The sequence below is a fragment of the Schistocerca nitens genome, chromosome 1 (assembly GCF_023898315.1).
Source record: "Schistocerca nitens isolate TAMUIC-IGC-003100 chromosome 1, iqSchNite1.1, whole genome shotgun sequence".
Taxonomy (NCBI): Eukaryota; Metazoa; Arthropoda; class Insecta; order Orthoptera; family Acrididae; genus Schistocerca; species Schistocerca nitens.
This window is the reverse complement of record NC_064614.1, coordinates 475,539,472-475,553,041: the sequence shown is the minus strand read 5'-3', so window position 1 is coordinate 475,553,041 and position 13,570 is coordinate 475,539,472. Positions and strand designations below refer to the sequence as shown.

Genomic DNA, 13,570 nt, shown 5'->3' with positions numbered 1-13,570 from the left:
ACACACAACACACTATACAAATAGGAAGTCGCGATTCATAAATAAGCTGGTCAATGGTCTTACAGACAAATTTTATTCGACAGTAATTTATACAGTGTGGCTGACTTTGGAAAAGGTTTCGATCTAATGCCACACTGATTCCCATTGAAGAAAATACGTATGCACGGAAATTTTGCAGGGTTTGCGACGTGATTGGCAACTTCTCGGCAGCCAGAATGCATCACGCATCCCGCATGGATAGTGATAGACAGACGCACGAGTACTTTCAAGTACGACCGTCAAGAGTGTGGAAAAACCATTTCTGTTCCTTTTATAAACTGTGGTCAAAATTCACGGAAATGCTGTCCTGTTTGAAGACGTGCCATGTATGCCGTCCTGAATGTTGCGGCTAGATGGGTTGTATAGCGATGGTGCAAAACACATTATCTGACCAGTCTGTTACAGACAGATGTGTGGTGAACGTTCCAGCACGTCGCGAATTAACCGACATCGGACGTGGGATATTAATGGGCGCGACATCCTAGGGTCATAGCATACTGGAGATTACAGTAGAATTCGGGTTTCCTTGGTCAGTAGTGACTAGGGTGGATCTTCAACATAGCAGACACAGTATTTCTACCGCGTAAACTGCCGCACAAGAGGACCACAAATATCTGACGAATGAACGTCAAGTTGCATTCACAGAGCAATACGAGGTGTGATTAACAGAATTTTTTTTAATTTCGCAGGCTTTACATATCCAATTTTCTATTTATTTGTCTTGTTGGCACACTTGTTCCTTATGTATGTTTGCATTTTCAGTTGTTTTGAATATTTAGTTTACTGTTGACAGCAGTCGAGGAGGTTATATGTGTTTCCGAGTGCTCGGCAAATTTTTCCTTTCGTTAAAAATGAATCAAATAATCTGCATTAAATGTTGCTTGAAAATGGAATAAGTGCAAGCACCGTATTCTAAATGTTGACTGTGGCCTTTGGCGAATCTACTATGAATAAGACTAGTGTTTACGAGTGTATAATCGATTCAAAGAGTGTCGAGAACACATAGAAGACGACGACCGCCCTGGACACACCCCAGCACGTCAGAAGAAAATGGTTCTGGAGAATCGCCATCAAAGAAGTTGCTGATTATGTCTGCATATCCTTTGGTTCATGCCACGCATTTTTTCTGATGTATTGGGCATGAAACGTGCAGCAACAGTCTGTTCCGAAATTGCTGAATTTCGACCAAAAACTACGTTGCGTGGACATCGCTCAGGGATTGCTGAATGATGTCGAAAACGATCTAAAAACGTTATAACGGGTGAAGAAATACTGGTATACGGGTATGACGTCGAAACCAAGGCCCAATCGTTCCAATGGGAACTGCCTAAAGAGCCAAGACCGCAAAAAAATTGACAAGTTCGATAACAGATAATATTTGAAGGTTCCTCTCACTGTTTTCTTCGATTACAATGGGATAGTGGATCATGAGTTCCTGCCTTATGCTCGTAGGCCCTACGGTCACTAAGAAATACTACCTGGAAGTTATGCGCCGTTCGTGTGAACTGAGTCAGAAGGAACGGACCAGAGCTGTGGTAAAACCACTCGTGGAAATTGCAGCACGACAACGATCTCGCTTACACGTCAATCCTTTTTCGTGATTTTGTGGCAAAAAACGGAACCGTTATGTTGCCTCAGCCACCGCGTTCGCCAGACATGGCCCACTAAGACTTCTTTCTGTTCCCGGCGCTGACGAGAACCATGAAAGGACGTCATTTTGCTACCACTGAGGAGATAAAAACAGAATCGCTGAAGGAGCTCAACGCCATAACGTAAAGTGAGTTTCCGAAGTGCTTCCAAGATTGGAATAAGCGCTGATACAAGCGTATCATATCCAAGGGGGCTTACATCGAAGGGAAAAAGTTGATGAATAAATGAAGATCGTAAAAGAATCCCGTTACTCTTTGATCACACCTAGAATGGGGCGATCGACGGCCTTCCCGGGTTAGATCGCTGCCGACGACAGTACGTCACATCCAGTGACTTTCCAACTGCTAGTCACTCAGTGTATATTAATTATTTACCGGATAATATTAATACAAATTATGGGTTTATCTATACAGAAGCGTTATACAGTAAAAGTTTCCAGTTGAATGTAAAGAAATATCGACCTGGTGCAAAGATCCGCAAGGCTGTCTTAATTCACATCCATGTAAAAATGAAGTAGCCTATAACTACAGGGTTAATAAGTCATTAATGAAGTCAGTCTTGTTGTTTCAGCGAGATACCTGTGAGGGACCGTGAGTGATGGTATGACATGTAAGCAACTGAAGGAACCGGCAGGATTCGATTTATGGCTAGGATACTGCAACTAGTCTACAAAAGACGGTTAGAGTGTATAGAAAAGAGGGAGACGCAAGAGGTCATATGCGAGTCTGTCTCGGGAGAGTGCAAGGAAAATACTGAAAAATTTCAAATGATTGACCCTCGAAGAAAGTGGTCGAGTTTTCGTGAAAAACGTACTCAAAAAAAGTCCGAGAAACTTTTTTCAGCGGACATGTGTATCTAGTCTTTGCCACCTGAGATGTGATTTCTTGTTGTGGGTTGATTTTGTTCGGCCGCCGAGTACAAATCTTATTTCAGGTGACGCCACACTGGGCAACTTGCTCTTCGGTAATGATGATGAGGACAGCACAACACCCAGTCCACGAGCGGAGACAATCTCCATCCAGGCCGGGAATCGAACGCGGGTCTGCTGTATGGTAGGCAAACACGTTACCGCTCAGCTAAACAGGCGGACAGCGTAGCGTAGAGTCTATATAACACCATTAGTTTTTCCTTCAGTGTACGACCATTATCGCCAGGCCTCTTTCTTCTTTGGAGGTCACGACACCCCCAACACACGATTGCAAAGTGCAAGTGACTCCTCATTGTGTAGTCCAAATTACACTTCCACAGTCGCTTTCTGCGCTGTGCCCGCATTTTTCTTTCTCATATCTGTACGTAAATTTCAACAAACCCAGGCACAGTAGATGCTTCTAATTAAAGTGACGATTTTTCAAACGCACATTTTTCATCGGTCTAGTAAATGGGACGTGAGACTTGTTGCTATGTTTTATAGCAACATGTAACACTACACACTGTAAGTTATTGCTCCCATTGCACAAATACTCATGTAAGTTATCATTTTTCCCATACTACATCCGTGAATGGAATGGTATATCATCATAATCAGTCATTTGGCATACGTTATTGGATAAAGGCCTTCTTTCCTCAACGTGCGTTTGTTCATTGCTCGCAGATCACAACTCATGGATTGTGGTCTTCAGGTGTTCTTTTCCATCCACGCTCCTCACGTTTGTAGTGCTATACACACATTTTATTTTAGGCCGTGGGCTCAGCCTTTTCTTATATATTATCTCTAGCAGAGATCTTCCTTGGTCCATCTGCCAACCATTACCCTAGTTACATGTTCCGGCCACTTTTATTATATTTTCAGTATAGTCTACTTTACTCCCTTGTCCGAACCATTTGTTTTCCTGGCCCTCAACATGCTTTCGTTCATCGCTCGCGGAGCACACCTCAGAATTTGAATAATTATGTGTCGCTGTCTTGAGTCAAAACTGATAACACGCACTGAATATGTAGGGGTCAGGCAAATGAAAACGAGACACATGGAAAAAAGTAAGTAAATTGTTTATTTTCAAAGTAATCGTCATAACTGTTAATAGAATTGTCCAAATGTGAGACAACATGGTCAATTCCTTCATGGAAAAATGATCGCGGTTGCCTACGGAACCTTGATTGTATTCAGGCGCGCATCTCTTCCTCTGAAGCAAATCGACAGCCACGAATGTCTTTCTTCAATGCTTCAAAAATATGGAAATCGCATGGGGAGGTTTACGAACTGCATGGAGGATGTGTAAGGGGTTCCCAGTGAAACTTCCGCTATGCAATCGAAACAACCCTGGCAATATATGGGAGGACATTACCCTGCAACAGAGTGATGCCGTCCGTCTTCACTCCGGGGCGCTTGGACTTGATGACCTGGTTCAATTTTTCCAGTGTCCACGTACCGCTGTGCGTTAATTGTGGCCAGTGTTTCAGAAAGTCAATGAGCAGCAGATCCTTGGAGTCAGAGAGAACGGTCATCATGACTTTCCCAGAGCTGGCGTGCTACTGTTTCAATTACACTGCCGGAGTTACGACGGGAAGCTCTTACACATCCTCGATACAGTCCAGATGTCTCCCCATTCGACTTCCATATTTCTGAGGCTATAAAGAAAGATTTGTTTCGGACGAAGAGGTGATTGCTTGGGTACGATCATGATTCTGTAGGTAACTGCGAACATTTTCCCATGAAAGCATTGGCCGTCTTGTCCACAGTTTACTTACCTTTTTCCACCTGCCTTGTTTTCGTTTGACTATTCCTTATATAAACGTTCCATTTGAAATAGGTACCTTACAAGCTGTGAGGACGGGGCGTGAGTCGTGCTTGGGTATCTCAGATGGTAGAGCACTTGCCCGCGAAAGGCAAAGGTCCCGAGTTCGAGTCTCGGTCCGGCACTCAGTTTTGATCTGCCAGGAAGTTTCATATCAACGCACACTCCGCTGCAGAGTGAAAATCTCATTCTGGAATGTATAGTTTACCAAAAGAACTTCAAGCCATTTTTACTCTTGTGGTTATTACTTTTACTGCCCATCTAACAGTTGTATGCAACTGCCCTAAAAGCAATAAATCGTCAACTGATTCCGCTACTTCCATGTTAATTTACATCATTGTCTCATATTTATGTTTATGTTTATGTTACATATTATTTCAATCTCACTGTAATTTGTTTTCGGATCTACTAGGAAATTTGATCTATTCTGTTCTTACATTCCTTGTGAAGTTTATCTGCACAAGAGGCAAACTGGAGGTCATTCACATGTGTTCCACTAACACGTATTCCGCCTCCTTTCTTCCTAGTTTAGGAGCCGAAGAATTTTTCAGGGGCTTTTGACAACACATATGGTGATATTTAATCTTTTCTCTGAATCCTCTTTCAATTGTGAATTTCTCACTATCCGGAAGAAGCCTAAGAAGCTGTGGTAAATGAGGTTTTTTTTCCTGAAGAGGATTCTCTTATAACAGCTGTAATTCTTTTTATGATTCGTTGATTTATTTTCCATCCGAATGCCATTTTCGCTCCTTTAATCTTAAGATTTACCTGAACTCACTTTGTTTTTAGAGCGCCATCTTATTTCGATACGTGCAAAGTGCTTCCATTTTCACAACTGTACTGTAATCTCGCAGTCTTGCTTTGTATTATAAAAAGAAAGGAAGTACGACTGAGCACAAGTTCGGATTGAGGAATGGCGGGGAAGGATATCGTGCGTGTTCTTTTCTAACACCCATCGCGACGTCTGCTATAAGCGATTTATAGAAACATTGGAAAAATAAAGTCTGAACTGTCAGATGGATAAGAGCCCCATTTCTTAACTACAAGTGGCTCTTAAGTTACATTTGGCTGGTGTAGTCGGAATACTATCAGGCAGTTCACTTTTGCTTAGTTGTTAAAACAGAGTACACATTAAGTTTCTAAGGGTTGCTTCCTCTTGCTAATGTATAGCTCTAGACTCATTCCACAACCTCCTAGGTTCTCCTTCTTGGAGGGTGCTACTGAACATGATGCATAGATGAATAAATGTTTCTGTGGGATGAAGTTCTTGGTGTTTTGGACAGGCCTGTTCGTGATCATGGGGGTGAGCACGTGCGGCAACGGGTCAGGCTACTGCCTGCTGGGGCTGGACTGCACGCTGGACGACGACTTCGTGGCGGACACGAGCGGCGGCCACTGCCGCGGGCTGCTCACCGCGTTCACACCCAGCGCGCACTTCGTCTGCTGCCGCTACACCATGGACCCCGCCGCCGAAGACGCAGACTCTGCGGACGACGGAAACGCCACCGACGTTACGGACCAGACCGAAGCCTCGGCCACCGTCAGCATCACTACCCTGTCGCCGCACATTACGCCGGACGTAATGAGTGAGGTCGCGAAAGGCAACCGCTCGAGCACAGTGGCCACTAGCAGTAAAATCGAAGAAAATTTGATTGCGGCCAATAATAAAGCCAATATCCCGGGAATCAATTTCTTTGTAGAACCTGAGACCAGGCGAGACCAAGAGCAACGCATCCAGAATCCAGAAACGTTCTCTGCCGATCAAGGAAGTCGTATAAATGAGTTTGTCGAGTACTTCAACACTTTCCTCGAGAAAAATACCTATCAGTACGACCCTGTGGATGAATACACCCAAGAGATGACGACTGTCGATCACAAGCCCTTCGTTTCTGAGAAACATACCAACGTTGCACATCCGTATTTTGAAATAAGTTCCAGGCCCGATTACGTGGATAACAACAAAAACAAAAATGAACAACCAGCACCGAGGTGAGTTACGATTATTTTATTATATTATCTTTTTGTGCACTGTGTAAATAATTGCCAGCTGCAGGCTCACAGTTACAGAGAACAGAAATTAACCGATTCTCTCTAATACCTTTAGTACTTCATCAACGTTTCAGGCTTACGTTCACAGATTTCCCAGTAATCTGCGATACTCAGGGTGTCTACGTGGAGAAGGAAAAAAAAATTCCCGGATTTTTCCCGCATTTCCCGGTTAAAAATGCACTTTCTCCCGGGCGAAAATACACTTTTTCCGTGTTAAGTGACCGTATACTATTTCTTGGCACTGTAAAACTCATCAATCCTTTGAATGTTTATGGTTTTATATATCGACGTAGAATTTCCCGCCACTTTAGAAAACGAAACTCGGGGGCTAGGGGGGGGGGAGGAGGGGGGGGGGGGGGGGAAGACGTTTTGAAACACCTTTGATATGCAGCAATATGTAGGCTGCATATTTTCGTGTTACGAAGGTATAAATTCGAATTCCACCAAATACCGCATGTTACTTTTCGAAGCATTGAAATCGATGTGATGCGCTTTTGTAAGCCACTCATAACTCATGTCACGTGATCTCGCCAGCTGATGACAGCATAGGACACGTGATGTAGTCAGCCAGTAGCAAGATCACTCTTAAGTAGCGCGAAAACACAAATAAGAAAAGTTAATGGTTTAAATTAATATACATAGCATTCACATATAACATTGGTCTCCAAGATTAATAAGCTGGAAGAGAAGCTAAGCTTCCACATATAATGTTGATCTTTTCTGCGCGATACACTTTAAAATACATCACACAAATGAACCAGTAAAATTTTTAATAACGACGTAAATGTGTGATCTTCTGAGCTCGAAAGTCTTCTAAATGGCCATCCTCAAAGAATTGATTTTTAAATGAGAGTCAAACGCTTTGTTCTTTAAGAAATTTATCGTACATTCTCGCACACAGTTCATCTCGCGTAAAAGGAAATTTGCTTTTAATGTATGTAACGCTTTTCAAACCACCGTTCGCAATATTTTCCCGCTACCTGTTAGAAATAGGTTCGTTTCAGCAGTTGCAAGAGAGCGCCACGTACCAGTCGTCACCGCGCGATGACGCAGGAAGGCCATATGTTCGTACGTGTAAAACATTAAAAGATCTTACATCATGTCATAAAAGAAACAAGACATAAAAGGATACTTCAAGAGCATCGGAATTTCGTGAACCATACTAAAATGCATAATTCGGCTTAAAGTGCACATTCGTATGTCCAGATTCGGACGTAAATTTTCTTGGAGTACCAGTATTGTATTATCTCATGTTTGGTTCTTTATTATGGCATAATGTCATACGTGCACTTGAAATCAGCGAACAGTTGAAACCAGCCAGCAGTGGGAAATCAAACAGTTCGTTTCAAATAAACTGACTACCTCAGCAGAAAAGATTAATAAAAGCCAAATCTCTTTAGCAAGCCAACAAAGATAACTTTATTGTTCTGCAAGGCGGTTAATGCTTGACTGTCAGAAAGGTGGAAATAAAATTTGAAACTAATGGCATATTTTTGCCATCCGTAATTATGAGAACGGATTTTAATTCATTTGATATCTCCCGGTCACGAAAATCCGTTTTATCATTTAACGTGAGAGCAATAAATGAAGAGGAAACAACAAAACCACTAAACGTAAACACAGGTCACGTGGAGACGACCCACTTCCCACTCAGACTGCTCTGTGCATCAGGCCCAGATTTACTATATTTCCGAACCGGGGCAATATTAGGTAGTGGCGCCAAGCCACACTTCTGTAACAAGAAGCGGGAGAAGGTACTACTCATACGCGACTCAACTACGCATGCACAAGAGCCCGGCCGCAACTGCTCAAAGGAATCTAATTTAAGCAGTTGTCACGTCACGCTCATCGGAGGCAATTTGTTGTTATGAAGCATTGCATAGTCTTCGAAAAGCATTTGACACATTTTGCTGTTGGCAGACGCTTGTATGAGCACTGTGTTTTGTTGTTGTATACGGCGCATTTCCTTTGCAAGTTGATTTTTTTATTTTTTTTTTCGTTCATGTTTCGTTGCTGCAGTGTTATTCTGCAGTAGCGGGGTACAGTAATATCCTTTGTTAGAGTATTGGGTCTTACTACTCAAAATCACATAAATTTAACTGAAAACTAAAACAATGAAAAATTCCCGAAATTGTAAACAATTCCAAGGTTTTTCCCGGTTTTCTCCCAGACGAAAAAATTCCCGGTTTTTTCCCGGATCTCCCGGTTGTCCCGGGTAGTATACACCCTGGATACTGTATACGTCCTCTCTCTTTTCACAACCCTCAAAACAACCTGTGTCAATCATTCCGGTGTCCCTATTTTACACTATTACACTTGACAATATCGTGAGATAAACTCTCTCGTTGTTTATATCAGTCAGAAGTTACTGAGTTTGTGGGTAACAAGTAATGATTCCTCGTTACACGATAGCAAGAAGTTCGTACTTCGGCCACCTTTTGTTCCTTGCACACATCACATTAATAGACAGATGAAAGACTTTTCTTTTTGTTTCAGTGCAAGCGACTTGCTAACATCATCCACAAATCTGCACATTATTTAGCAGTTATCTTTCAATTCTTATCAGGTTAATCCACTTCCATTTGTGTCCCGAGAAACACTGTCCATATACCAACAGACGATTCTGACTTCGACGTTTTGGTACAGCATCAATAATTTTAGCCAACGCTGTTTTTTTCTGACATCAGGTTGTGCACACACAGATCACGTAAGTCACAAATCAGAGCATAACATTTGCTGAATTACAAACTTTGCTGAGAACTTTGTTTCACACAAGTAGAGGAAGAGGAGATTAGTGTTTAACGTCCCGTCGAAAACAAGGTCATTAGAGACGGAGCACAAGCTCGGATTAGGGAAGCATGGTGAAGGAAATCGGCCGTGCCCTTTCAAAGGAACCATCCCGGCATTTGTCTGAAGCGATTTAGGGAAATCAAGGAAAACCTAAGTCAGGATGGCCGGACACGGATTTGAACCGGTGTCCTTCCGAATGCGAGTCCAGTGTGCTAACTACTGCGCCACCTCGCTCGGTACTCACAAGCAGAGCTCAGCTTAAGACAGTATCTGTCAGTACATCACTTTTTCTTTTGTTAGTTAAATGTAATTATAAGGCTTGTTCTAACACACACAGTTTTTCACACAGTAACCTACTCATCATTTTGAAAGAGTTAGAATGTGAAAATTCTCCATCTATATTGGTGCATTACCAATGCAATTCTGTGTCTGCCCTGATATGTTAATTACAGAAAAACATGTCTTTACACAAAAATTTAATTTAAACTTTTAGTGAACAGTTTGGTAGCCCCAAGTTGGGAAGGTATTTTATATTTTAGAGATATGCTAGAGCCCCTATCACACATGCAGTGATTGCGAAAACCAAGATTGTTCTACTACAGCACAAAGAGGGCTGTCTAAGCAGTCATTCTTCCCACTCTGCATACATGAATGGAATAGGAAGAAATTCTAAAACATAGGAGATGACCTCTTTCGCTCTTTGCAGCAGTTTTGCAAAATATGGACGTAGATATACAAGGAAATACTGCTAAATTGGCCGGCCGAAGTGGCCGTGCGGTTAAAGGCGCTGCAGTCTGGAACCGCAAGACCGCTACGGTCGCAGGTTCGAATCCTGCCTCGGGCATGGATGTTTGTGATGTCCTTAGGTTAGTTAGGTTTAACTAGTTCTAAGTTCTAGGGGACTAATGACCTCAGCAGTTGAGTCCCATAGTACTCAGAGCCATTTGAACCATTTTGAACTGCTAAATTTCCATGAAAGAATAACACATTGTTTTTGCACCTTCACGGTTGATAAGCTCGATTATTCCAAGGATAGTATAAAGAATGTCAACAACGTACAGCGTATAGTTCACTGTTACAGCCATCTGAATTAGTCAACGTGTCGACTGCGTTTGAACACGCAGAAAACAGTTTCGTGCTTTTGTTAAACATTTTCATTTGAAGGTTTGGATTCCAGCATAGGTGAAAACAGAATTGGATGAAGTTAACGTGGACCCTGCACTATCACTGAAGACCATTTACTTTTGGATTAATGAATTAATGTGGTTGGACAAGCACCAAATGCGAAGCATGCTCCAGCTGTCCAACTGAGGTCATCACAAAAGAAAACATTGACAAAATCCATGATATAATAATACAAGACGACCAAATGATGACTCGTGAGACTGCTGAGACTGTAGGCATCTCAACTGAGCGAGTGTACAAGGGGGTGCCCAAAAAATCGGAATTAGTTTTTAAAAGCTACATATTTTCAAACTGTTTACAAAACGACCTTATCCCCTTCAAAATACTCTCCATTATGACTAATATATTTGTCCCCAGCATGCTTCCACTGTTCGAAATATTTCTTGTATCCATATTTAGAAATGGCTGACAGCTCCTCCCTCGTTTTCTTCAATGGAGTCAAATCAGTGTTGAAATGACAAAAAGTCATAAAGAGCCAGGTCAGGCACGTAAGGTGCTTGGGACAGCAGAACCATGTCATTTTTAGCCAAAAACTGTCTAACAGAGATGACCGTGTGTAGGTGCGTTGTGATGGAAGAACAAATCTCCTGTCTGCCAAAAATTGGGCCCTTTTTTATGAACACTGTTATGCAATCTTCTTAAAACTCCCAAATAAAAGGCTTGATAGACGGTCTGACCTGGGCGAGCAAACTCTGAATGAACTACGCAACTGGCATCAAAAAAGCAAATCAGAATTTTTTTTTATGTTCGTCTGACTTATTGACATCGTTTTGGGCAAGGTGACGATGATGTCTTCCATTGGCTTGACAGTTGCTTTGTTTCTAGGTCATAAACATAGGACCATGACTCATCACTAGCAACGACCTTTGATGGAAAATTTGGATCAATTTCAAACCGTTGTGTCAAAGCACGACATGTTTCAACTTGATATTCCTTTCGGTTGTCAGTCAGAACCTGAAGAACAAATTTGGCAGCAACCCTTTTCACTTCCAAATCTTCTGTTAAAATTCGCTGAACCGAGCTGCACGATAACCCACGAATATCTGTTGTTGATCAATTGTCTGTCGAGGGTCTGTGAGCACAAGTACTCGAATTTTTTCAATATTTTCGTCGATTCTGGCAGTTGATAGACGTGCAGAACGAGTTTTGTCATCAATCGACATGTCGCCACTTTCAAATCGAGCAAACTCACACTTGAGTTTTTTCCATGGCCTCATCTTGGTAAGCTGTTTTCAACATTACAAGAGTTTCGGCAGCAGTTTTACCGAGCAGAAAACAAAATTACACAGCTGCATGTTGTTCACTTAAGCTTGTCTCACGAAAAACTAAACAAAAACAAAATAGCACTAGCAAAATAAAACAATCACTACAGATGAACAAAGCAACCCAGCTCGACAACACAGGTGGCACTGAACTGGGAATGAGTTGCGCTGTACACACCCAGCGTCAGAAATGCGTACTACACAAGCTCCGCCCACAGCAATGTTATTCCAGTTTTTGTCTTTTGGGTACCCCTTCGTGCAATATCACGCACGGAGAATTGGCTATCAAGAAGCTGTGTGCCAGGTAGGTGCCGCAATTGCTCACAGTGACCAATAGCGCCTCTGCCACAACATTTACATTTCAACACAACATCTGGCAATGTTTAATCACAGCCCGCAAGACTTTGTGCCGACTTGTGGCTGTAGATGAAACCCAGGTCCATCATGACACACCAGAGACTAAACAGCAGTCAATCCAATGAAAAAAAAAAATTGCTGACAATACCATTTTGTCAACTGTTAAGATGTTGGCCACTGGTTTTTGCGATTTGTTAAAGAGGACTTCAAAAAGGCTCATCATTTTCATTTATTCTGAATATATATATGAGAAATACTCAAATGTAATATTTAATATTTCTTTATTTGGCAAAATGATAACTTCACTCTATTACCAAAACAATTAAAATACAGTCTTCGATGCTAATAAACTCCTACATTGTCATTGATATGATGTTTATTTACAGATACATTAGTGTTGTGACGGTTGGAATCACTGTTCCTAGGATATTACGAATAATACATTTCGCATTAATTACAACATCGTTCTTGTAGGAAAGTTTGAAGACGTGATGTATCGCCGTCCCACAAGCGAACCCTTTTACTCAACGATACATAGCACCAAATGACAATCTGTACCTGCCTTCAACTATAAATATCGCTGAATTACGCATATTGTCCAAAGTTTACGCAAAACAACATTACTATTAAATAGAGTCTGCCGCAGAAATAAATGACGTTTCCCTAAACCAAGGTACGTACTGCTATAAAAGTAACGAAAAAATAATTTTTGTATCATTGGTTCTACAACTGAAAACCATTACAGTTTGAAGACGATAATACAACATCTGAAAACAATTTAAACTACTAAACAAAACACTGAGTAAAAATAATTATTTTGAATGTCTTTAAATAGATTAAAAATATTTAATACATACTTCAGTCATTAAAATCGTTATGTGAATGTCTCATATTTCAATTAGCTTTGCATGACAGCAACAGGCAAACTATACACTATGTTAACGAATTCAGTTAAATACACACCCCAAGAAAAAAAAGCACACGTGAAGAAAAACAAATGACTGCAATTTCAGAACAACTGAATTATTTATTCAGAGAAAGAGCTTTACAAATTGAGCAAGCCAGTAATGCGTTGGTCCAACTATAGCCCTTGTGCAGGCATTTATTCGACTTAGATCCGTCTTCCTGACGGATATCATGCTAAATTCTGTCTAATTGGCGCGTTAGAAAGTCAAAATTCCGAGCTGGTTGGAGGGTCCTGCCCTTAAAGCTCCAGTTGAGTCTGCTGGCCAAGGTACGGCTTGGAAAGCACGAAGACAAGCAGTAGAAACTCTCGTCGTGTATGGACGGGCATTATCTTGCTGAAATATAACCCTAGGATGGCTTACCACGAAGGGAAACAAAACGCAGCGTAGAATATCGTCGACGAACCGCTGTACTGTAGATGTGCCGCGTATCACAACGAAAGGGGTCCTGACCAGCACTCCGGGCGATAGTCAGGCTGGCTTCCCACTGCTGTCCAGGGCGTCTCCACACACGTCTTCACTGTTCATCAGGACATACTTC

The 13,570-nt window shown here is 41.8% G+C and overlaps 1 protein-coding gene across 1 annotated transcript in view; it reads left to right on the top strand.

The window, feature by feature from the left end:
- LOC126236079 (uncharacterized) overlaps positions 1-13,570 on the top strand; it is a 126,893-nt gene that overhangs the window by 52,010 nt on the left and 61,313 nt on the right. Inside the window, exon 3 of the mRNA XM_049945143.1 lies at positions 5,705-6,410. Coding sequence (XP_049801100.1) covers positions 5,705-6,410 — 706 coding nt within the window. The remainder of the gene's footprint in view (positions 1-5,704; positions 6,411-13,570) is intronic.